At 38.1% G+C, this 24,278-nt stretch overlaps 1 protein-coding gene across 2 annotated transcripts; it reads left to right on the top strand.

Annotated features, from left to right (window-relative positions):
- The first annotated feature begins 986 nt into the window (after positions 1 to 986).
- Positions 987 to 20,027, top strand: KLF5 (KLF transcription factor 5). 2 transcript variants are annotated; one of them, XM_080660690.1, is made up of 4 exons: positions 987 to 1,579; positions 3,916 to 4,786; positions 5,808 to 5,867; positions 18,208 to 20,027. In XM_080660690.1, the coding sequence occupies exons 1-4, from the start codon at positions 1,319 to 1,321 to the stop codon at positions 18,384 to 18,386; spliced, it is 1,371 nt and encodes a 456-aa protein (XP_080516816.1). In that variant the 5' UTR covers positions 987 to 1,318; the 3' UTR covers positions 18,387 to 20,027. The 2 variants fall into 2 exon arrangements, with proteins under 2 accessions (XP_080516816.1, XP_080516817.1); XM_080660691.1 differs by lacking the exon at positions 987 to 1,579 and adding an exon at positions 2,076 to 2,124.
- The last annotated feature ends 4,251 nt before the right edge of the window (positions 20,028 to 24,278 follow it).

The following is a 24,278-nucleotide window of genomic DNA, read 5'->3' as shown; positions in this document are numbered from 1 at the left end:
ATGTTTGTGGCTTCTTGGGTTGTCTTTTTTCGTAAGAAAAGGTGCCACGGTGTTGGGTAAATGTGCTACGTTTCTTCTTTGTAAATATTAAACTCCAATTTTTGAACATACAGTTCTAGCAAAAATAAGTCAAATATGTAATGTCTATTTAAATACATTTGATCTAGTCGTTAGTGCTTAAATTAGATTCCATGCTAAGCTGGAATCAACAGTGTATTAAAAACTTAAAAATTTATATGGTCCATCCTCTCCTTCATACACGGATACGAGATAGAAATGTGTGTGAAAACTTCTTCTTACCACTTAAATACTGTAAGAAAAGACAAGCTTTTATGCATGGGCTTTAAAAAAATACCTGCCATTAAACCTTTTATCGAGGACATTTCTAATTTGCTTTGCTAAATGGATATATTCACTGATAAACAGAGACAAGACCTGCTTTTTAATTTGCTTATCACACCGTTCCTAGTTTTCCGCTAAAGAAAAGTACATTTTGTATATTTAAAAATATACACTCATTAAACAAGTCTTTCAAAACCTTAGCGCCCCCTCCCAGCTGCCTCCTGGGTTTCAACTTTTGAGTTTCAGGTCCTTGCACAACACCTAAGACGTGCAAAACTCTCTTTCTTCCTATTCCTGGCAGAGAACAGTCCTAAGAGATCTCCCTCCACGTCTCCACCCTAATTCCCTCTCTTCCTAGATTCCACCGGCTTCTCCCCTTCCCTCCGCCCCGGCTCCGCCAGCCCACTCTGTCAGAGAACTTGTGTACAAACTGCGCGGCCGCCCTGAGCGCGAAGCTCGTGGCTCGAGAGGGGTGCGGTCAGCGCGGCGGAGGCGGGGCTCTGGGAGAACTTCTTCCTTCTCATAGGCTAGCCGTTCTGGCCAGGCCGGCCTCGGGGCCTCAGGATTCGTCTTCGCGCTGCCAGTCTGGCTGGCGGGCCACGCCCACCAGGAGTTGGGTAAAATAGACGCGGGCGTCAAGTGTCAGTAGTCGCGGGGCAGGTACGCGCGTTCGTAGCTTGCTCGCGTAGACCGGCGGTGGCGGGAGCGGGCTCCGGCGAGTGAGAGCGCGGTGGGGCGGGGCGGGAGAAAGTGGCCGCCCGGAGGACGTTGGCGTTTACGCGTGGCGGAGCGGAAGAGTTCTGCTTTTCGTGCGCGCCTTCGAAAACCCTGCCTACCGTAGACTGAGGGGTCCGCCCGGAGCCTCCCCTCCTCTGCCCGCGGCCCCGAGCGGAGCTCGCCGGCCCGAGCCAGCGTGCGCGAAGTGGGAAGCGCGCTCGACCCGCGCCCAGCGACCGGAGCTGCCCCCCGAGTGCCCATGGCTACGCGGGTGCTATCCATGAGCGCCCGCCTGGGACCCGTGCCTCAGCCACCGGCCCCGCAGGACGAGCCCGTGTTCGCGCAGCTCAAGCCAGTGCTGGGCGCCGCGAACCCGGCCCGCGACGCGGCCCTCTTCTCTGGAGAGGAGCTGAAGCATCCGCACCACCACCCGCAGGCGCAGCCCGCGCACCCGCAGCCTCCGCAGCCCGCGCCGCCGCCCGCGCCGGGCCCGCGGCTGCCCCCCGAGGAGCTGGTCCAGGTAGGAAGAGCGGCTTCCCTCCCTCCCGGGGTTCGGGCGTGTCCCGCCGCTGCGACGCGCGGGCGACAGGGGCCGCTCCAGGCTGGGACGTGCGTCGGGGCTCCCCGGGAGCCAGAGCCGGGTGGGCAGCCCCGCCCTGCCCTCCTAGCCAGGGCACCCCATTTCGCAGGGAGAAAGTCGATCTGAAGAGGCGGGGGGGTGGGGGGGGGTCCTTAGATGAATCGGTCCTGGCCGGTCCGTCTGGGAAAGGTCAAAGGGAAATGGGTGCTCACGGGCACCTTTGTTTTTTTCTTACATTTGGAGGATCAGACCTCGTACCTCACGCCCAAATTGAATTCCGCCTTGCGCCTTCATCCGCCACTCCTTTCAGTGCAATGGCCTTGGAAGTTCCCCCCTGTCGCACGTCGTCTGGTGTTAAGTGGAAACGCACATCGGGGTGCTGGGAGGGGCCCTTCCCGGGGGGGGGGTCCTATTTTCTTATCTGTTGGCTTACCCTGCTGTAGACGCGATCGGGGAGCTGCCTTTGGGAGGCCGGAAAAGCAAAGGTTGTATTGGAGTGCTTATTATTATTATTTTTACCTAAAAAGAAAGCTGGGGTGTTGTTTTCTTCATGTGCGTGCGCGTAAATTTCCTCCCGGAGCCGCGTTGAAAGCTGGCAGTTGGCTTTTACACTTGCCCGGCAGCCGAATTAGAGCAACCGCCTGTTTCTTTCGCCCACGCAAGGGGAGTCATATAGCCCAGAAAAAACTTCCCGGGACTTTTAGACTGTCCCAAGGAAAAAAAAAATTGGAAACATACCCACACTCAAACAGCTGGAAGAGCTAAAATCAGAAACCACTAACCACCACGGGAGCGAAGTGCACGAAAGGGTTTACTTAGGTTTATTTCGAGGCGCTTCATGTAATAGCCCCTTGCTACATTGTATATTTGCTACTCGGCTCCTACTTGGGGTGTGGGGGGGGGGGGTCTGCGAGTGTCGCCGTGCTATGAATGGGCAGTGGCATTTGTCAGAGATATGACTCACATGACTAGAGCGTTAATTTTATTTTTAAATCGTGTTTATCCGGGAAACCGAGTCTGCATCCTCACCGAAATGATACGAGGTCCGATATGAAATGCTTTTGAACTTAAGTAGTAGCAAAAAATGACTGTACTATTCACCGATTAAGATGTCACGGCTAATAATTTTGTGAGCCATCTAGTTAGGATGTATTTTTTAAATTTCCTTTTCGGTGTTGAAAGAGGAGTTAAGTTTATGTGTTATACTAGGAGAGAAGATAGCTGTAAAAAGGCTTAAGACTTGTTACAAGTTGGATTATATACTTAAAAAAAAGCACCATTTGAAAACGATTTGGTTATTTCAGGTTATCAATTTTTTTGCATAGGAGACACCAAGAGTATAAGGCTTGACTGAGCTTTTTACAGAGTAAGGGGGAATGTAGCGTTGTCCCACTGAGGAGGACATGATAAATGTTTTGCTGATGACTGTGCTGGCCATACAGCAGCCTCTCCCCACCCACGGGCGCCTTAGCACCACTCTACCAAGGGAGTGATTTTCCCCTAGGTAATTAAAGATCTGTTTCAGATAGGGATATGAATAGGAACATTTCATTATCATATTAACCAATTACAGAATCTGCTGATTAAAATCAACGTTTAGAACAAATGTTGACTGTGAACTTGTTCTTTCAGTGGATACTGTGTTTTGATCAAAACATTGTATTTAGTTTTCTATTGAATTGTAAACCAAAAAAAGGGCACCGAAATAGCTAAGGAATACATTTTATATTAGATATTTAAGCAATATCTATCCAAACAAACAAAAAACCCACACAACCTCACAACTTTGCAATATTATATTTAAGGTTTGCTTAGTTAAAAAGCACACACACTTTAAAGACCTGTATAATATGAACAAAATTGAGGTAGTTTGGCAATATTACATACAATACTGTACTATAGTTGCAAACTTAACTGTGTGATGGGCAGGGAATCCTGCTTGTATATGAGCGATAAGGTGTACTATATTCTTGCATCAGAAAGGAGTATGTTGTTTGCTTCCTTTTTTTCTTGATTTGCCTCATTCACTTTTTGTCCGCAGTTGATTGTGGGAGCGATTTTACCAAATACATGTTTTACAGAGTTTCGTAAGGTTTGATGAACCAGTTATTACACAATTGACAAATAAACCTGATATGTTTATAAGCAACATTAGAAGGAGTTTGCCCAAGTACTTTTCACAGGGATTGTTGGGGAATTTTAGTAAGCACCGTTTGTTTGTCCTTTCTGAGATGATGAATTAGGTGGATTATGCATTTTTGTATTTTTTTTTTCAGACAAGATGTGAAATGGAGAAGTATCTGACACCTCAGCTTCCTCCAGTTTCTATAATTCCAGAGCATAAAAAGTATAGACGAGACAGTGCCTCAGTCGTAGACCAGTTCTTCACTGACAGTGAAGGGTTACCTTACAGTATCAACATGAACGTCTTCCTCCCTGACATCACTCACCTGAGAACTGGCCTCTACAAATCGCAGAGACCGTGCGTAACACACATCAAGACAGAACCTGTTACCATTTTCAGCCACCAGAGTGAAACGACTGCCCCTCCTCCGGCCCCAACCCAGGCCCTCCCTGAGTTCACCAGTATATTCAGCTCACACCAGACCGCAGCTCCAGAGGTGAACAATATTTTCATCAAACAAGAACTTCCTACACCAGATCTTCATCTCTCTGTCCCCCCACAGGGCCACCTGTACCAGCTACTGAATAACCCGGATCTAGATATGCCCAGTTCTACAAACCAGACAGCAGTAATGGACACTCTTAATGTTTCTATGTCAGCCGCCATGGCAGGCCTTAACACACACACCTCTGCTGTTCCGCAGACTACGATGAAACAATTCCAGGGCATGCCCCCTTGCACATACACAATGCCAAGTCAGTTTCTTCCACAACAGGCCACTTACTTTCCCCCGTCACCACCAAGCTCAGAGCCTGGAAGTCCAGATAGACAAGCAGAGATGCTCCAGAATTTAACCCCACCTCCATCCTATGCTGCTACAATTGCTTCTAAACTGGCAATTCACAATCCAAATTTACCTGCCACCCTACCAGTTAATTCGCAAAACATCCAACCTGTCAGATACAACAGAAGGAGTAACCCCGATTTGGAGAAACGACGCATCCACTACTGCGATTACCCTGGTATGTGATCTTACCTGGTTGAAGCATCACCTATTTAATGTTTGTGTGTATGTGCTTTTTTCCAAACTCAGGTTTTAAAATTACATAGGACAGTAGTGCTTGACAATAAAAATCACATACTTTGTTCTTTTCATATCCCAATCTCCGTGCCTTTCCTTGGTATGTACCGTTTAGTTGTCTACTGCTTATTTGAGGGTTTTTTTTTGTTGTTGTTGTTGTTTTGTTTTAAAGGCTAGACTAAATTCTAGAAAACAGTTACTTAGACTTTTTTCTTTAATATTAAATAAAAATTGGAATTTTTAGTTATGCCAGAGTTATTTTATTTAACATAACAATCTCCAATCATAAATTGGAGCTTTTAATTCTAAATTAAGTACCCTGAAAAAAGATTTCTTAAATAAGGTAGGAGAAAATATGGTGTGGTAATGAAGTGGGGATTGAGTAAGGCTGCTATAAGAAGACTGTCTACACAGTAGATTTAAGGGTAGTTCATATATGCTCATTCTTGAATGATATACATGACCCAAAATATGAACTGATGATAGTAATGAAAATATTTGCAAGTTGCTGGCATGAGCTAGTTTATAAATAAAGCAAGGTATAACTTATTGGCTATGGTACATGATATGGCATGCCATACTAAATGAAAAAACAAGAAACATTAGGGGTACAGAAAATGGCAGTCATCTTGGATAATGATTAACATTGTCAGCTCTGAAGCCATTAAAATTTTTAAATCACTGAAGTATATGTTACTACTTACTATAAAGCACCTACTGGAATATAAACACATTTCCCATTTGTAGCTTGGCTTATTATCCTCTTTCTGCTAAAGTGATACATACATAAAGCAAATCACTTTAATAAGGTAATAGGGGAGTGCTTTTAAAAACTGAAGCTTCAGATATCTAGCATGAGAGATTTCTTCTTTAAAGCCAGATTTTAAACACTGAATCATCAAATGTAAAGATTTCAAAGGATCTCCAAAATGACAAGCTGTTCCTCTCCTGCTTTATTTTAGGCTGCACAAAAGTTTATACGAAGTCTTCTCATTTAAAAGCTCACCTGAGGACTCATACTGGTATGTAATTTTCTTGTTAATTCCGTGAGTTGTGTAAATAGTGTAAGTGGTATTCATCCTTTTAAAAGCCAACACTTGTTTGATCTCTTCTTTCTTCTGTCAACTTTTATTTTTTAATGGCCTACCTTTTCAGCCCTGGCTTGACTCAAAATTCAGGACAGTGAAAAAGTCTGGTTCCAGGAAGGCTGATGTTCCCTCACTAAGGCCTGGCCCTGTCACCTTACATAGAATTAATTACCCAAAAATGTAAACAATGATGTTTACTAATGGATTTTAAAGCTTATAATGGCACTGCTATTTCTTATCATAAAGGGAAAAAATGGAACTAATTTTTTTCTTTAACAAATCCGTTGGCTTCTATAAAGCTATATTAAACATTAAAAACTTGCCCATTTAGCATGTAAAGCATAACTGCTTAATACATTATCTTTAGTTTTACCATTAGCCTAAAATATCAGTGTTGAGCATGTTTTATGTGCTTGATGAAAGGAAGGGCTGAAATTACAGAGTATTAAAATCAAACAGAGATGGGGTCGTGGTTTAGAAGTTTTTCTACACCCTACCCCAGCCCACATGTGATGCATTTGAGAGACTTGATTCTACCTTATATTTCATCCTTTTTCAAAATGTGCTTTTAAATTTTATAAACATTTTATTTTGTCAGATGTATACAATCACTTAAATGCTTCTTAATTTTAAAACTTTATATCAAAACCCATTTTAGGATGAAACCAGGTGGCATGCTTTCAAACCTCCAAATACCCAAAATATTTTCAAACATAAAGGTGGTTAGTATTTGTGATTTTGGTTAAAAGGATAGCACTAAAGGAAAGAACTTATATATAAAGTGATTATGTTTTATTTTCTCTCATTAAACAAAGCCTAACCTAAAGTTCAGAGGATAAGCTTGCTAATAAAAGCAATGACCTAGCAAAATGTTTTATTCCATCATTGCTATGGAAACCAAAGTATTCAACAGTTCCTTTGAATGGGTTGTTGGATTAGTGTAAGGACTTGAATCTCCCCAGGCTAGATGTTACTATGGAAATTGAGTTTTGATAAATGAAGTAGTTATCTCTAACTGCTGCATTAAAAAGTAAAAGCCTTTGAATGAAGGTCAGTTCTGAGACTTAGCACTCACTGAGAAGAATATGACTGCAGACATTTTGTATGCCTGTTAGGTATTGCTTGATACTTATTAAAACCTACATAGTGTTGGCAACAACGTGGTAGATTCCAGGGCTTTCTGAGAAACTGCTTTTAAAGAAAAGACATCTCTTTTATGAATCAATGAAATGGATTGTTTTGGTCTGCCATTTTCAGATATTAACAATTAGATTGTATAAAGGAAAAGATCCTAGAAATTACATTTATAGTTGAACAAACTCCCATTAAATGTAGAATAAACTCAGTCTAAAGTTTTCAAAATACAAATGACAAGGCCAAGAACACATTCCATATAGAAATGCTAAAATAATATTTTTGTGTACAATATATGTTAAGAAAGGAAACATTGAAAACGGGTTTTTACCTGAATTTTTATTAAGGAAGTAGAAGTATGAAACATTCGAACTATTGTGTTGTGGGTTTTTTTTTTTTTTAAGTCCTTGAAAGGAGAGATAGGAGAGGAACATGTTTTTCATGAGGTTAAAGTCTCCTAATAAAAGAGGGGTGCGATTGCATATTAGCGATGTAATCAAGTGCTATTGCAGGGATGTAGTCAGAGCATATCTAAATGGCCTTGCAACCCCTGCAAGTCAGGGTTTAGTGCTCTGAATGCTTATACCTGCAATTCTGGAACTTGACCTGCTGGCAAGGAAATTTAATAGTGGGTTGTCTTAACAAAGCTTGTACTAATAAAAACAAACTGAAAAGAGGACTGAAGCCTAGTTTGGGTCCCTTGCATCAACTTTTTTTTTCACGTGATTGTAAACAGTGTGGCCATGGACATGTAATGAGTGAAACCATTTAATCCAGTTTAATAAAGTTTTGTTTGATAGTCTTTCAGATGCCTTGGGGAGGGTTTGTAACAGACTTGTTCATCTGGCTAAACCCGTTCTTGGGTAATCATAGAGCATTGAGGTTGTTTTCTCCTCATTTCTAGTTTCTAGACAATGCCTTTTAAAATTACCTCTCGCATTGCATCCTCCCTACCCTGCCTGTTGTTTTTTAATGAATGTATCTGAAGCCAGAAAGGTTTGGGTTTGTTTTTTTTTCCTCCTCCTTTTTAAGGCTCAGGCATTTCTAAAGTACTTCTCTCATTTAATAGCTTTTCTTGTTCTCTCTCTGTCCTCCCTGCCCAATCTATATGGAAATGTTGATCTTCTATTTGACAATATAAAAGTTATTTTTTAAATGACTGCCATTTTGCAGGCAGAATGTGAAGCACCCTACCATTTCTTTGGAATGAAATTGTAAATGCTTTAAAATGTCAAGTTACCTTATGCTTTAAAAATGATTTAAGCAATTAAAACAACCTACATCTGAGTTCTATTGCTTATTCCGAATTTTCAGATTGTAAATGCTTAACTTGATTTGCAAATTGAACATAAGGAAATAGTCTTTTCAAAACAAGACGTTTCAAAAACAATTTTGGATGAAAGAGTAGATGATACTTTCTTGAACCAGAAGTCTCATAGCATTCAAGTTTTTTTTCTAAGTTCATACCCTTAGGCTTTTTTTTTATTCAGCAAGAATAGATGAATAATACCAAATTCTATCTTTGTATGGTTAGACAAAATATCTGACTTTATTTTAGGAAATAATGATATTTCACTTTTAAAAGCATGTTATGTCTTTATTATGTACATGATGGCGTACTTATAGACCTATAGAGGTACCCCTTTATATAGAGGTGTGTGGGTGGTTGTGTGTGTTACTTGTAACACCATGTCATGCCTCTGGTTAGACATAATCCTGGCTGCTTCTAGGTAAGTGTCAAGAAGTGGTAAATTTCCAAATGAAAATACTTGTACTTTTAACAGCATTTAAATGTGAACATTATTGAAATTTGTGTGTACCTCATGATGTATTATTCAAGGGACTATACTCATTGCCACTGTTTAAAAGTTGCTCCCAAGCACCTTTCTTTTTCTAAAAATTCACATACCATTTTGCCCTTGCAAATCACTGTGCCTGTTAAACCAATTCATGAATCAGATTGAAAAATCTACTGCAACCGGTGATATAGTTGTTTTTGTTCATATATACCTGACTATCTTTAATTTCATAAAGAAGATTTAAAATAACTCAGAGTATAAGTACAAAGAAAAATTTGGAAGAAATTGAAAAGTTGTTCTTACCACTTATACTGGGTTTTTTTTGTATGCTTATGAGTACCATAAGTTAAAATATTTTTTTTACATTGAATGTGGAAATTTCTTTGAAACTTGTGCTCACACATTAGTAAAAAAGTACTTTCCAAAGAAAAAATTCTGAAAAAGTAGATAGTGAACTGAATACAGATGTTTGAAACCTAGTGGTTTTAGTCACATGTGTGAATATGCACTTAACCCTAAAGCAGTTGGGGAATTAGGGTCTAGTAACATTTTTAGAACACTTATCAGTCTCGGCTATCTGGAACAGGGCAGAAAATGAGCGCTTGTACAGAAAAAGTCTTTGAGCAGCATGCACACTTGGCTCAAGTATCCCTATGCACGAGCTATTAAGGTACACTGATCCCAAAATGGCTTGCTGAGGGTTGACAGGAAAGGACAGTTGGAAACAACCCCACAAAAGAAAATGGAAACCTACAAATAACATGGGAATACAAAATGGACTCACTGTCAGTGCTGTATTGCACAGTGAGCTGTGTTTGGGATTCCATAGGAAGTCTTAGAAAGATTTTCAGCCTAAGCCTCGTTGGGAAGCGGGTAAATTCCCATGTTCTGCCTTATTGATGATTATGTAGGACACTATTTCCTAATGACATTTATATTAAAATGTTACTATTTGTGTGTTTTAAAATACATAATCTCTGCTTGAGATTTGTTGCTAAGCATTGATTTTAGTCTCAGTTTGGGTACTAAAAAACCCTTAGGTATAAGTTTCTGTATAATTCTTTGCTCTGCATTATTACCTATTAAACATGCTAGGTATAAATTTTTATTTTAAAATATTGACAGTGTTGACAATAGACATTTTTTATTTTTGCCATTTTCCCGCTAAAAGAAATACTAAAAATGTTCTGAAAATGAGTTTTTTGGTGTGGAAATGTGGAAAAGAGTGTGAATGGCTTTTAAAAATATAAAGGATTTCACTTTCTTAGAAAATTATTTAGAACTAAAAGCAGCATAAGGATATATATATATATATATATATATATATATATATATTTGGACTTAATGGAGATGAATAATACAATTTGGATATAGGGATCAATATTGGTTAAATGTGTAATTTGTGTTACTGGTAGAGGTTAAAAGTTTTGCAGATTGAAATTTAGTGCCCAATGATTTTTTGAGTCTATATTTCAAAACTATGCAGGAAAAAGTATCATTTAGCTTATAGTGTTAGATGTTACTAAAATACTCATAAATTATTTTCATTTGTAGCTTTACTTTATATATTGACAATTTCAAGCTTATGTAAAAAAAAAATTAGTGGTTTAAAGAGACTTGCTGGTCTCAGACCTCTGGAAAGGTATTATGAGTTTGAAAGCTTAGAAACAATTTCTTTTTAATGACTCTCACTGGGAAGATTAAACCTTGCTTCTAGGACTTGTTCTTTCATCTGAAAAACATTTACATAGGGAATTTTTGTCCTGCAATGATAAAGCTTGTCAAAGGTTAAGAAGTTTAATTTGATTGCATTTTTTACCAATCTTGCAGTGGATCTCTTATAAATTAGTGGGAGAAGATCATTTCTAAGTAGATTAAATAGAATTGCTGAAGTTGAAATAGAAACAATCAGCTGTAAAGGTAGTTTAATCACCCAAGGTTTTTACTTTGCCAGATATTCTTAGTTCTATAGAATGTAGTAGCTGTTTACTTGATGACCTACATCTTTTCTGGTGAAAGCTTAGAAACAAAAGTAATGTCCTACTTTAGTAAAAGTATCTCTGTAGCAGCATTCTTATTCTGTCAGCCTGTGTTATTTATATTCAAGGATCTCCAGCAATTCTGATTAAGGGTAACTTATTGTTTTAGAAGTACCCTGTCACTAACATTCATTAAAAAACATCTAGGCCAGTGGTTCTCAACCTTTCTAATGCCGCGACCCTTTAATACAGTTCCTCATGTTGTGGTGACCCCCAACCATAAAATTATTTTCGTTGCTACTTCGTAACTGTAATTTTGCTACTGTTAATGAATCGTAATGTAAATATCTGTGTTTTCCGATGGTCTTAGGCTCTACAGCAGCGGTTCTCAACCTGTGGGTTGAGAACCACTAGCAGGGTCACCTAAGACCATTGGAAAACATTAGAACTGCTAGCAGGGTCGCCTAAGACCATCGGTCTCGGCATTAGAAAGGTTGAGAACCACTGATATAGGCAAAAGAATACATTTCTTTTTTAATAACTTTATGAATGCAAACCTTTGAGTTGGGAGGAATCCTCTTGGTCAATTCAAATTGAGAGAAAGGAATAAACCAGAGAGAGACAAGTACCATATGATTTCACTCATATGTGGAATCTAGTGAACAAATGGAACTAACAAGCAAAATAAAAACAGATTCTAAATGAAGAGCAGGCAGACAGCTCTGCTGGGTGTGGTCGGTGGGGCAGGGGAGAGATTGGACAAAAAAGAAAAAAAAAGATACTCATGGACATGGACAACAGTGTAGTGATTGGGGAGGGAGAGGGATAGTTGGAGGTGGAGGAGGGGATGGGATGATAAATGGTGATAGAAAAAAATAAAACAGGATATTTAGTACTCATTCAGTGCTGGGAAAATGAAAACATGGACTTTTCTATTTTGTCAAAAAAGTAAAGGTAAAATATTTCGATACTTGAAAAAAATTTTAGTTTGTACCCTTATTATGAGAAAGTGAATCTGAATGTTGTCTTTAGACTCAACAATTGGTATTTCATTCGAACACTGTTAATGATAGAGGTTGTTTTCCATTGTTTTTGTTGAGAACCCTCAGAAGCAGCAGTAGCTTAGGAGCCTAGAGATTCATTCTGCTGGGATATAGACTGACCTTTGACAGCTTATCCCTGTATCCAGCCCCCTTTAGGTTTGGCAGATTACTGTTCTTTGTTCCCAGGAGGAGTCCCCTCACTCCCTTTGACCAGCAGTAGGGCCTCGAGAATGTCTTAGTTTTCATCAAATGTATCTAATACTGTAAAAGAAAACTTGTTTATGTAGAGTTTATTTATTCCTCTACAACTGTTGTATGAATAATAACTGATTGTGAACATGGCCTCCTGAAGAGGCAAAAAGCACGATTCTCACATAAACGCACATTTAGTCAGATTATCCTCGGTGGTCTGAGGCAGTATAGAAAAAGCCCTATTGCAGGTGGGGCCATAAAAAAAGGATAATCCAATAGACTCACACTAGATGCTATCCTGTCTCTTACACTTTCCCTTCTTTTCATTAATGAAAATAACAGAGTTGGTCAGACTTCAGCCAAATATGTGATTGTTCTAAAGAAGTATTAAGAGAAGTGTGGCATTTACAGCCGGAATAGAAGCCAGTGTTTGTCCTTGAGGAACGTTCAAAGCCAGTTGAGGCAAAATATAGCTATTTGAAGCCTTCATGGAGCAGTATAGATGCAAGTGAAATCAGTCATTCAAAGAGAATTTAACTGATGCTGGGGGCCAGAAGAGATCTTTGCTAGACTGTTCAGAGGTTTTCTGAAGAGGTAAAGGAGAATCAGATTTTAAAGAAAGAAGTAAATACAAATTGGCCAACAGGGAGAAAGAAGGGATTTTCTTACTTAATATATCTCTTAAAGTAATCAGTTTGTTTAAAGTTGGGGACATTATTGATAGGGATACTATATCTATTAAATATTAGATGCATTTTATAAATAATAATAATACTAATCTTTAAAATGAACTGCCTGCCCTTCTTCTGTTCCAAGTATAGATGTATTACATTGAGCATTAATAAAGAGATTTTTTTAAATTACTGGCATTGACATATAAAATTAGGAATTAATGAGCCTAAATCATCCTACTTTATCTTTTTTTAGATATCTAATATCTAATATTTCTGAATTTCTTTAATTTGGGGATTAATGGTTTTTATTCCTTTACCTTTTATTTAAACCTATAGAGACTGTTTCAGACTCTAAAATTCCTTAAGTTTCTAGTTATTGGAAAAAATCTAATTACTAAATTGCATGAAAATATTTTCCTTCTGAAATATGAGCTTGTTTTGAGACTCAAATTTTAAGTACTAATTATTAAAATGATTTATTCCACTTTAACAGTTTGCTTTAAGTCTCAAAATAGGATATGGATTTTAAGTTCCTTAAAGCCGGAGTCCAAGTCTTATTTGTGTATTTTGCAAGTCATTTAGTACAGGTTACACTCTTATTTACTAAACATTGGCTTTAATTCTGGATGGTTTTAGCTTTTATCAGACGTCATTGATTTGGATAATCTTTAAGCTTTCAGAAATAAAACCAGATGTGTAGATTTGCTGTAATAAACTTAAAAAAAAACACACATGCTATTGATTTCAGAGAGGAAGGGAGATGGAGAGATAGAAACATCAATGATGAGAGATAATCATGGATCAACTGCCTCCTGTATGCCCCACACTGGGGGTGGAGCCCACAACCCAGACACATGCTCTGACTGGGAATCGAACCATGACCACCTGGTTCATAGGTCAGTGGTCAACCACTGAGCCACGCCACCTGGGCTGGTATAATAAACCTTTAAAAAGTCACAAAATAACTAAAAATATCTATGATATTTTTCTTTTGTTAGAAGAATCTATGTAGAACATTCTAGGCAAAGGCTTTGGTATGAGTCTATTGAATATGTTCAGCAGAGCAGAGAAACCTCCCATTCTATTATGCTAGGTTCAGAAGTCATTTTTTACCTGTTCATCAGAGGGAAAAAAATAAGAATTTTTTAGTTCATCACTAAAGATTTTTCAAATACTTCACAAACATTGTGTGGCTAACCCACTGAAATTCACTTAGCCTGGGATAAAGGGGAACCATCCTAATATAAAAAGCCAGGGGCCATCACAACCAAAACAACTGGACGGACGACTGAACACAGGCTGCGTGGGATGACCAGGCCAGCAGGGGGGCAGTTAGGGGAGCGATCAGGCCGGCAGGCAGGTGAGCAGTTAGGAGCCAGCGGTCCCGGATTGTGAGAGGGATGTCCGACTGCTGGTTTAGGCCCAATCGGACATCTCCTGAGGGGTTCTGGATTGGAGAGGGTGCAGACTGGGCTGAGGGGACCCCTGTGCATGAATTTTGTGCACCGGGGCTCTAGTTGTTAGATAATACTGGGATTGTCAATGCCAGCACAGGTCAGTTTTCAGGACTCAGTGCTTCAGATAGTCTGGGTTAAGGCCTACTCTGAGTCCCTTAAACTAAACTGTTCCTTAACCGACCTTCAGAAGTGGCTTTGAAATCTTTAAATAAATTTGAACACTAGATGTTCTCTAAATCATTCATATAGAGCAGTGGTTCTCAACCTTTTCTAATGCCGTGACCCTTTAATACAGTTCCTCATGTTGTGGTGACCCCCAACCATAAAATTATTTTCATTGCTACGTAACTGTAATTTTGCTACTGTTAATGAATCGTAATGTAAATATCTGTGTTTTCCAATGGTCTAAGGCGACCGTAATTTACATTACGATTCATTAACAGTAGCAAAATTACAGTTACGAAGTAGCAACAAAAATAATTTTATGGTTGGGAGTCACCACAACATGAGGAACTGTATTAAAGGGTCGCGGCATTAGAAAGGTTGAGAACCACTGATATAGAGAGTATTAATGTTTGCTAATGGAGGGTTTAAGAAGGACATTAGGGATAAGTGGCAGGCTAGGAATCTTAATGTGGAGCTCATCATTTTGCTTCTAACTCTGGAGCTATAGTGAGGACTAAGTGAAACTATGAGAAGTGCCTAACTCTGGAATATGTGCCCAACGGATGTTTGTGCCTGTGCCTGGAATTGTTTTTGCTTAACTTTTTTTATAAAATATATTGATTGACTTTATCAGTATGGATAGTGTATATGTTTAACTTGTACTTAAAAAAAAAAAGATTAGGGATTCCTAACAAAAATAGTCCTAGTAATTTTAGCCGAAACCAGTTTGGCTCAGTGGATAGAGCATCGGCCTGCGGACTGAGGGGTCCCGGGTTCGATTCCTGTCAAGGGCATGTACCTTGGCTGCGGGCACATCCCCAGTAGGGGGTGTGCAGGAGGCAGTGATCGATGTTTCTCTCTCATCGATGTTTCTAACTCTCTATCCCTCTCCCTTCCTCTCTGTAAAAAATCAATAAAATATATTTTAAAAAAATAAATAAAAAAATAAAGAAAAGGTTATACGATTTAAAAAAAAAATAGTCCTAGTAATTTTAAAATAGAATGAGAGAATGCATACTTTATTTGAGATAAAGTGGGAGCTTGTTTTCCAGGCTGTACAAACTTGTCACTTTTTTCTCTTTGCCTTTGGAAAGTTTCACATTAACAACATGAGAACTTAAAAATAACATTGATGTTGAAAGAGCTTAACTAAATATTTTAAATTGGTGGTATTGGAAAAGGATTCTGTAAAAATCCAATTAAACTTTTGAAAGTTCTATCCTGTTGAAATAACTTAAAGGAAGTCAGTTTGGTTTCCCAGAAGTACTGTGCATAGTGTTTCTGGCTGAGGAAGAAAGGCACAAATTGGCTATTTGGCCAGAAATTGGGTACCAGCTTCCTCTACAGTGTTTTACTTGAGCAGTGTTGACACTTGAACAAATCCCATAGAAATTGCCCCAAGTGGGGAACAGTTGTCCTTGCTTTTATAGTCAAGACTTGGTCCCATAACTAATGTCCCAGACACTGGTAGTATTCTTGGCTGAACAACCTATAGATGTGCATAAATTGGGAGCAAAATCCCAAATATTTTAGGAAGTTTAATAGCTACCGTTTTCTAACCAATCAGTAAAGTAAACTTTAAAAAAAATATTGGTACAGTTTATTGCTTTATAGCCAATAAAAATAGTGAACAAAAAGAGTCTAGTGTCCCTTGTTTCTTAAACTCTGAAAAATCAGAATGATTTTTAAAATTGGGGCACTTGAGGAATTTTTTTTCCTTGCCTCAGACAGCAGCAATAATTTGCCATTAAATGACAGTAAGGTATTTAACCAACACGTTTGTTTTTGTGACTTTATTTTTCATGAAGAACAAAAATATGTGTGCAAAAAGGTAATTTTTTTTGTATTTGATTTATATCTGCAAGAGTGATAGCTCCCTTTACTGCTAGTATTAAAACATATCTATGAAGTAAACAGATTAAATGTGATTATAAACGAAAGAAAAGTAGTTTATTTCTTATGTTACTTAAAAGGCTTGAGAGTATTAGCTTAAAATCTTAGAATTTACTATGAGAAGAAAAAACAATCCAGGAATTGTGATGTCTATTTTACAAATAGAGTGATAGGAACCAAAAAGAGAATTTAAAAAATAAAAATAATTGTGTCTTGGTTCAGATCCAGAGGAGAGGAGACAGGAAAGGTGGCTTGGGGATACATACCATAAGGAGTTGAAAGAGAAACCTCATGGGAAATAATTGGTACAAATCTCACAGAGCCAGGCTGGCCTTTTCTTCTTGTCCTTATGGAATTTTGTTTGAGAACCAGACTGGTTATCAGAATAGCAAAACCATATTAAGCACAAGCTGTAGTAGAAATCTCAGTTGATGTGGGCAATGTCTTTTAAAATTTGACACAGTTGAGTAATCTTTACAACTTCCTGAATATGATACTGCTAAATCAGGCAGAAAGGTGGTTGAGTTTCATGGTGACAGTGTTCAAGGCAACTCTGAGGTTCTTCTCTTTTAGAAGAAAACATTTTAAAAGGAATTTCAGAGCTTGGCTATTCAGAGTTTTAAAATGCATCTATATACAACTCAGCTATAAACCAACAATACTTTAATATGTAAGTTTATCTCACAAGTTCTCATGTTAAACTAACATTCATAGGAAATTATAATAATAAAGCATACCATATGGGAACTACTAGTTAATGTTCAGTGGGAGATTCTTAGGTTTTAGGATTTATTTAGGGGACTACATAATCTCAAATAGGATTAATTAATTCTAAAACTGGGAGTTAAGACTGCATTATAAATACTAAATAGTTTTGAAAGATTAGCAAACTTCAGATAACATTAAGAGTAACACAAATTGCCATGGGGCGGCAGCTCAGTTATCAATTAAAGTAAAGAGAGCTGTGAAAGAATAGTTAGATTGAATGATTAGGGACTTTTAAAAGTATATATTAACACATGTAAGCTCCATGAAGCCAGGCATTTTTGTTTTGCTGGCTGTGGTATTCCAAGCATTCAGAGCAGTGCCAACCATATAGTAGAAACTTGGCAAATCATGTATAAGAATGGGCAGTGCTTTACAAAGAAAGAAGAATGCATGAATCAGCAAGTATTAGAATTATTATGGTTGTTTCATGACTACCTAAGTGAAATGGTCAGTACAAGACTGATCTGGTTGAGGAGTTTATTAAATATCAAATGCTGCATAAAGCTTTAACATCATTGAACTTGAAACTTTTCTCTTTGTTCTGCTTCATTGTGTATGTGCCACTGTGGATTTCTAAGAGCAAGTGCCCTAATACCCCATTTTGGAGGCTTTGTGTTCAAGGGAACTGTTGCATATGCTGGCAGTTTTAGTCTGGCTCATTGAGAAACATTGAGGACCAGTCTATAAAGTAAAGGGTTGCAGTTGTGGGACCTTAAATTCATTGTATTGGTGATCTGAGAAGTACCCTCCCTCTTAAGTACCGTCTTTAATTTTTTCCTCTCTTGGTCAACTTATAGCCATTAGTCCTATACTCATTTATGTGGGTTTGTAGACATTGTGTTCCCATAGTAATGATAAAGCCACCTAAGCTATCTAGCTATTTTTATGGATTTACATATACAGGAGCACTGATTCAACTTGCACATTTAAAATTGCAAGTTTTTCATTCTTTACTTTTTCTTTATATAATCAAGTGAAGTAGCTTTCTACGAGGCACTGACACTGTTCACTAGATGACTTTGAGGGAAGTGATTCCATAACAAAATTCATGAACTTTCCTTCTCTTTGGACCATGACTTTTTTTTTTTTTAATTTCTTTTCAGGCAGGATCTATGATGTTTGTCTTAACAAGCAGGGCACCTCATCTCTTCTCTTTGTTCATTGTCACAGGTGAGAAGCCATACAAATGCACCTGGGAAGGCTGTGACTGGAGGTTCGCACGCTCTGATGAGCTGACGCGCCACTACCGGAAGCATACCGGGGCCAAGCCGTTCCAGTGCGGGGTGTGCAACCGCAGCTTCTCCCGCTCCGACCACCTGGCCTTGCACATGAAGAGGCACCAGAACTGAACTGCGAGGGCCTGCGTGCCTGCCTATGCAATCACACTGATGGTCTGCAGTTCACTTGGCAAAATTTTAACTACAAACTTAACTATATATATATATAAAAAGAAAAAGCAAAAAACTGGAAATGTATATTTTGTATATTTGAGAAAACGGAGTACATTGTATTAATGCCAAAGTGTTTGGTCCTTTTAGGAATCTGGAATGCTTGCTGTAATGTATATGGCTTTACTCAAGCAGATTTCATCTCATGACAGGCAGCTCATCTCAGCGTGGGTAGGGAGATGGGGGTGCAATGTGTTTTCAGCGTTTTTACCTAAGCACCATGATTTAATGTGACAGTGTTTAGTAAACAAGTCAGTTGGCAGGCACAGGAAGAAGGCTGGATTACATGTCAAGATTTTACTTGACATCAAGTTGTTTTCAATAATAGAATAATTCCTTAGAGGTACACAATGTACCTGGCAATTCACAAATAGCCATTGAACAAATAAGTGTTTGTCTTGTTTTGTTTTTTATGAGTTGCCTATATTTGCTATTCAAAATTTTGTAAATATGCAAATCAGCTTTATAGGTTTATTACAAGTTTTCTAAGATTCTTTGGGGGAAGAAATCATAAGTAATTTTAAAATAACCATGAATACATTTACAGTTAGAATTTTGTTGTAAGATACTTCTTAAAACCTTATCAAATTCATTTCTTTAGGGGGAAAGATAATCATCATTCAAATGAACTTAAAAAGCAGATTTAATGCACTGATTAAAATGGGGTTTATTTTAAATATGAAAGAGTTTTATATGAATTGTGAACTCAAGAGCTTAAAGATAGTTACAATATATGAAAGTTAAACCTCTTGAAATAAGCTAAGCAGTATCATTTTACAGGAGGAGGACTTACATAGTTTTCACATGGCAATGTTGAATTTATGATGCAGTTTTCATGTATGAAAATATTGAATTTATGATGCAGTTTTCATATACTGAGTTATTTGTTCATGCAGTACTGTTGGTTAAATGCCAGTTTAAGTGGATTTTGCATGTAATATACAGTGACACAGTAATTTTACCTAAATTACAGTGCAGTTTAGTTAATCTATTGTTCATATTGACTCAGTGTCTACCTTTAATTACAAATGACATGTTGAAAACTTAAGGAAGCAAGTGCTGCATATATGCAATATAAAATAGTAATGTGATGCTGATGCTATTAACCAAAGGGCAGAATAAATAAGCAAAATGCCAAAAGGGGTCTTAATTGAAATGAAATTTTTAATTTTGTTTTTAAAATATTGTTTATCTTTATTTATTTTGTGGTAATATAGTAAGTTTTTTTAGAAAATTTTCATAACTTGCTAAATTATAGTTTTGTTTGTTAGAAAAGTTGCTCTTAAAACGTGTAAATAGATGACAAGTGGTGTAAATATTTTGTAAGCGGCTTCAAAATGTTTATACGTGGAACATATCTACATAAAAAGCTAAAATCAGTTGCTGTTTTGCTTCTTTTTCCCTCTTATTTTTGTATTGTGGTCATTTCCTATGCAAATAATGGAGCAAACAGCTGTATAGTTGTAGAATTTTTTTGAGAGAATGAGATGTTTATATATTAATGACAATTTTTTTTGGAAAATAAAAAGTGCCTAAAATATTCATGTTGTGCCTTCTTCACCTACAATAGCAAAACTGGCAAATTTTGAAAAACAAAAACTAGCAAATTACATTTCCAAAACTATTTAAAGCAGAAGTCGCCAACCGATGGTCCGCGGACCACTGGTGGTCTGTGAGGTCCGGAAGGTTGGCGACCACTGGTTTAAAGGGTTGTTTATCAGGGCAGTTAATAAAAAAAGTTTCTATGTTGAACAAATACCTACCTTTGTTTAAGGCAAAAGAGAGGAATTTGTTCTATAAATCTAATCTATAATTAGAGGTATAAAGGGAGGCATAATTCATGAATGCTGATTTTTTTTTTCTTGTTAGTACTCTCGATTTGATGTGAGGAAAATGGAACTTTGGTCTTCCTCCTAAAAACATTTAATCCCAGTTCAGTGGTCTGCAAACCGCAGCTCACGAGCCACATGCGGCTCTTTGGCCCCTTGAGTGTGGCTCTTCTACAAAATACCATGTGCGGGCGTGCACGTACAATGCGATTGAAACTTCGTGGCCCATGCGCAGAAGTCGGTTTTCAGCTCTCAAAAGAAATTTCAATCATTGTACTGTTGGTATTTGGCTCTGTTGACTTATGAGTTTGCCGACCACTGTCCCAGTTGAATGATGAGAAACACATAAGACAAATCCCAATTAAGGGACATTCTACAAAATACCCAGTCTCTGGCCAGTGTGGCTCAGTTGGTTTCAGCTCAGTTCCCATGAGCCAAAATGTCTGGTTCTATTCCCAATCAGAGCAAGTGGCTGGTTTGCAGGTTTGATCCCTAGGGTGCCCCCCCTCCACCATTGAGGTTTCCTCTCTTTAATAAAAAAAAAACCTACCCAGTACTCAACTGTCAGTATCTTGAAAAACGAAAAATCAAAGAAGCTGTCAGCAGGAGAAGCTTAAGGAAACATGACAACTAAATGTAATGTGTAAATTATATGGGATTCTGGCACAGAAAAAGCACTTTAGGGAAAAACAGGAAATTGAATAAAATAATGGAATTTAATGTTTATTTTTAATTTTTTTTGTTAATCCTCACCTGAGGATATTTTTTCATTGATTTTTAGAGAGTGGAAAGGAGGGGGAAAGACAGACACATTGGTTACTTCCTGCATGTGCCCAACCAGGGCCGGGAACTGAAGTACACACCTTAATTAGAATTGAACCCAGGACCCTTCTGTATGCAGGCCAGGGCTGGAATTTAATGTTTTAATAATTGGTTTATTGCTTATGACAAATGCGTCACACTAATACAAACTAGAGGCCCAGTGCACAAAATTTGTGCACTGAAGGGGGGCCTTTCAGCCTGGCCTGCATCCTCTGGCAATCCAGGACCACTGGCTCCTAACTGCTCACCTGCCTGCCTGCCTGATCGCCCCTAACCACTCTGCCTGCCTGCCTCATCACCCCTACCCACTTGCCTGCCTGCTTCATCACCCCTAACCCCTCTGCCTGCCTGCCTGCCTGCCTGATTGCCCCTTACTGCTCACCTGCCTGCCTGATTGCTCCTAACTGCCTCTGCCTCAGCCCCTGCTGCCGCGGCTTCATCCAGAAGGACATCCAGAAGGTTGTTCGGCTTGGCGGTCTAATTAGCTTATTACACTTTTATTATTATAGATAATAGAGAATAGGGAGGGATATAACAGGAATTCCATTTTATCTTTGCAGTAATTCTATATGTCTAAACTTTTAGAATAAACTTTATTTTTATTTTTTTAAAATATATTTTATTGATTTCAGAGAGGAAGGGAGAGGGAGAGAGAGATAGAAACATCAGTGATGAGAGAGAATCATTGATCGGCTGCCTAGTGCATGCCCCCTACTAGGGATCGAGCCTGAAACCTAGGCATGTGCCCTTGACTAGAATCGAACCCAGGACCCTTCCAGGCCGACACTCTATCCACTGAACCAAACCAGCTAGGGCAAGAACTATTTTTAGAAGCAAAGAATCAGTATGACTATTATATATTTTATATATTTTCAATAAATGGGAAAATCTCTGATGTTCGAGCTGAAGTGAAATTATCAGTTATGTAATATGGCATCATAAGTTTATCCAGACTCTTTTTTTTTGTTTAATTTAAATTCTTTATTGTTTAAAGTAGTACATATGTCTTCTTTTTCCCCCATTGACCTCTCCCTGGCCACTCCCTTGCCCAAGCACATGCCCTCATTCCCCTACTGTCTGTGTCCATTGGTTATGCTCATAGGCATGCATACAAGTCCTTTGGTTGATCTCTTACTCCTTCCTGGCCCCCGCCACCTTCCCTCTTAGGTTGGAAGGTCTGTTTGATGTTCTTTGTCTCTGGCTCTATTTTATTTCATCAGTTTATGTTATTCATTATATTCCACAAATGAGTGAGATCATGTGATATTTATCTTTCTCCAACTGGCTTATTTCTCTTAGCATAATGCTCTCCAGGACCATCCATGCTGTTGCAAATGGTAAGCGTTCCTTCTTTTTTATAGGAGCATAGTATTCCATTGTGTAGATGTACCACAATTTTTAAATCCATCTGCTGATGGGCACTTTCACTGTTTCCAAATCTTAGCTATTGTGTATCTAGCCTCTTGAATCCTCATTCTTCCCTGTCATTTTAAGTTACTATCCAGCTCGAGAATATAATACAAATCACTCCCTAGCCAGAATTTCTCATTGGGAGAAAAATTTTTATAATTTTTTTTTTGGCTTGAATTTATTTCTAGAAATTGAAATAGGAGGCTATAGTTTTTTTTTTAGCATCTCCGTATATATGTCCAGTAACAAACCAGGGGTGTATCAGTATTCAGTTGTAACTGATAATTCTATGAATTACAAAATTTTCTTGTGAGTAGAAACTTTCTTATTTTGGTTCCCAGCACTTAATTGTATTAATCTTCCTAAAACTTAAATACTATTTTACTCCAGGTTACAGAGCACAAATGTTTTGAGTCCTCTTTCCCTCTCTTTTGTAGGCTTCCCTTTCTCCTCTCTTGTCTGCTACCTGCTTAAATCCTTGTCTGCTCAAACTCACTTCAGACCCTCTGTCTTTATTAACCACACTCATTAGAACTTCTTTTATATTTGGAGACATGATAATTTAGCATTTGAATTATTTTCTACCATAAGTGTTTTTCTTGTTTTTTTCCCCTTCTTTTTAACTTATCTTTATTGTTGAAAGTATTACAGATATCTTCTCCCCCCATTAATCCCCTCCACTTTGCCCCCCCCCCCACCACCTTCACTGCATTATTATCTGTGTCCATGGGTTATGCATATATGTGTTTTTCTTCCTCAGATTGTCAACTCCTTGGAAGAAACATCACTTCTTAGATTGCCTTTGTATTTCTTGCTCTTATTGATAAAGTAGATGTCAAAAAATAACTATGGTGCTGTATGAAATGGCTTAAGCCCAGCAGGAATGGAATCAACCTAATTATTGCCAACTTTCCTTTTCGCTATAGCAACACTATAGCATGTTGCTATAATGTTGGTGTTAGATTGTTGATAAGGTGTGTGTGAAACAGATTATAAGGTGAGCAAACAGGTAATGCCTTGTGAATTTTTAAACATTATTAGGGTGTTTTCAAGGGAAAATTATTTTAGACAACTATGACTAATACCCTTCAACTCTGCAAATAATGTAATTGCTGATTATTAGCACATCCATTAAATGAATATTTGGTTTCAAACACATTCTGACCAGCCTCATGATAAACAAGCTATTCCAACTAGATGAAAATTGATAATACATCAGGTTCCAATTGGCCAGAAGGCAATCCTGTGGCTTGATTTCAGGTAAGTAATGCTCTGAGTTTCGTTCAATTAAGTTCTCATCTCCACTTCCCAGTTATCTTGTTTTTTGTTTTGCTTCATTTTGTCATTTTAATTCTGCTGTTGCAGCTTGTGGTAAGTGCATCATTTCATGGCATTCAATTAGAGAATCCTAGATAAGCATGACTTGGCCTGCCTACATAAAAATGTTCCTCAAAATCTAGTTAGATTCCTTTTTCTATCTGCAACTAAGCCCACCAGAGCTTTTGGGATTAACTTGTGGGCCATAACGTAACAAAGAAGGGCTTTACTCTCCATTACTAAATCTGGTCTCTACTTTGAAGTTAACTAAATTCTGTCTTTGGTTAGATTCTTCACTGCAGTGTTAAACTAATCAACATGAAACCTTTTTTTTTTTAACTCATACCAGTATTCAGGTGACAAAACCTGACAATTATTGAATAATTATCTTCACAGTGACTATTAAAAATATATG

Source organism: Plecotus auritus (genome assembly GCF_963455305.1).
Source record: "Plecotus auritus genome assembly, chromosome: 3".
Taxonomy (NCBI): Eukaryota; Metazoa; Chordata; class Mammalia; order Chiroptera; family Vespertilionidae; genus Plecotus; species Plecotus auritus.
The sequence above is the reverse complement of the archived record's forward strand: the minus strand, read 5'-3'. Positions and strand labels throughout refer to the sequence as shown.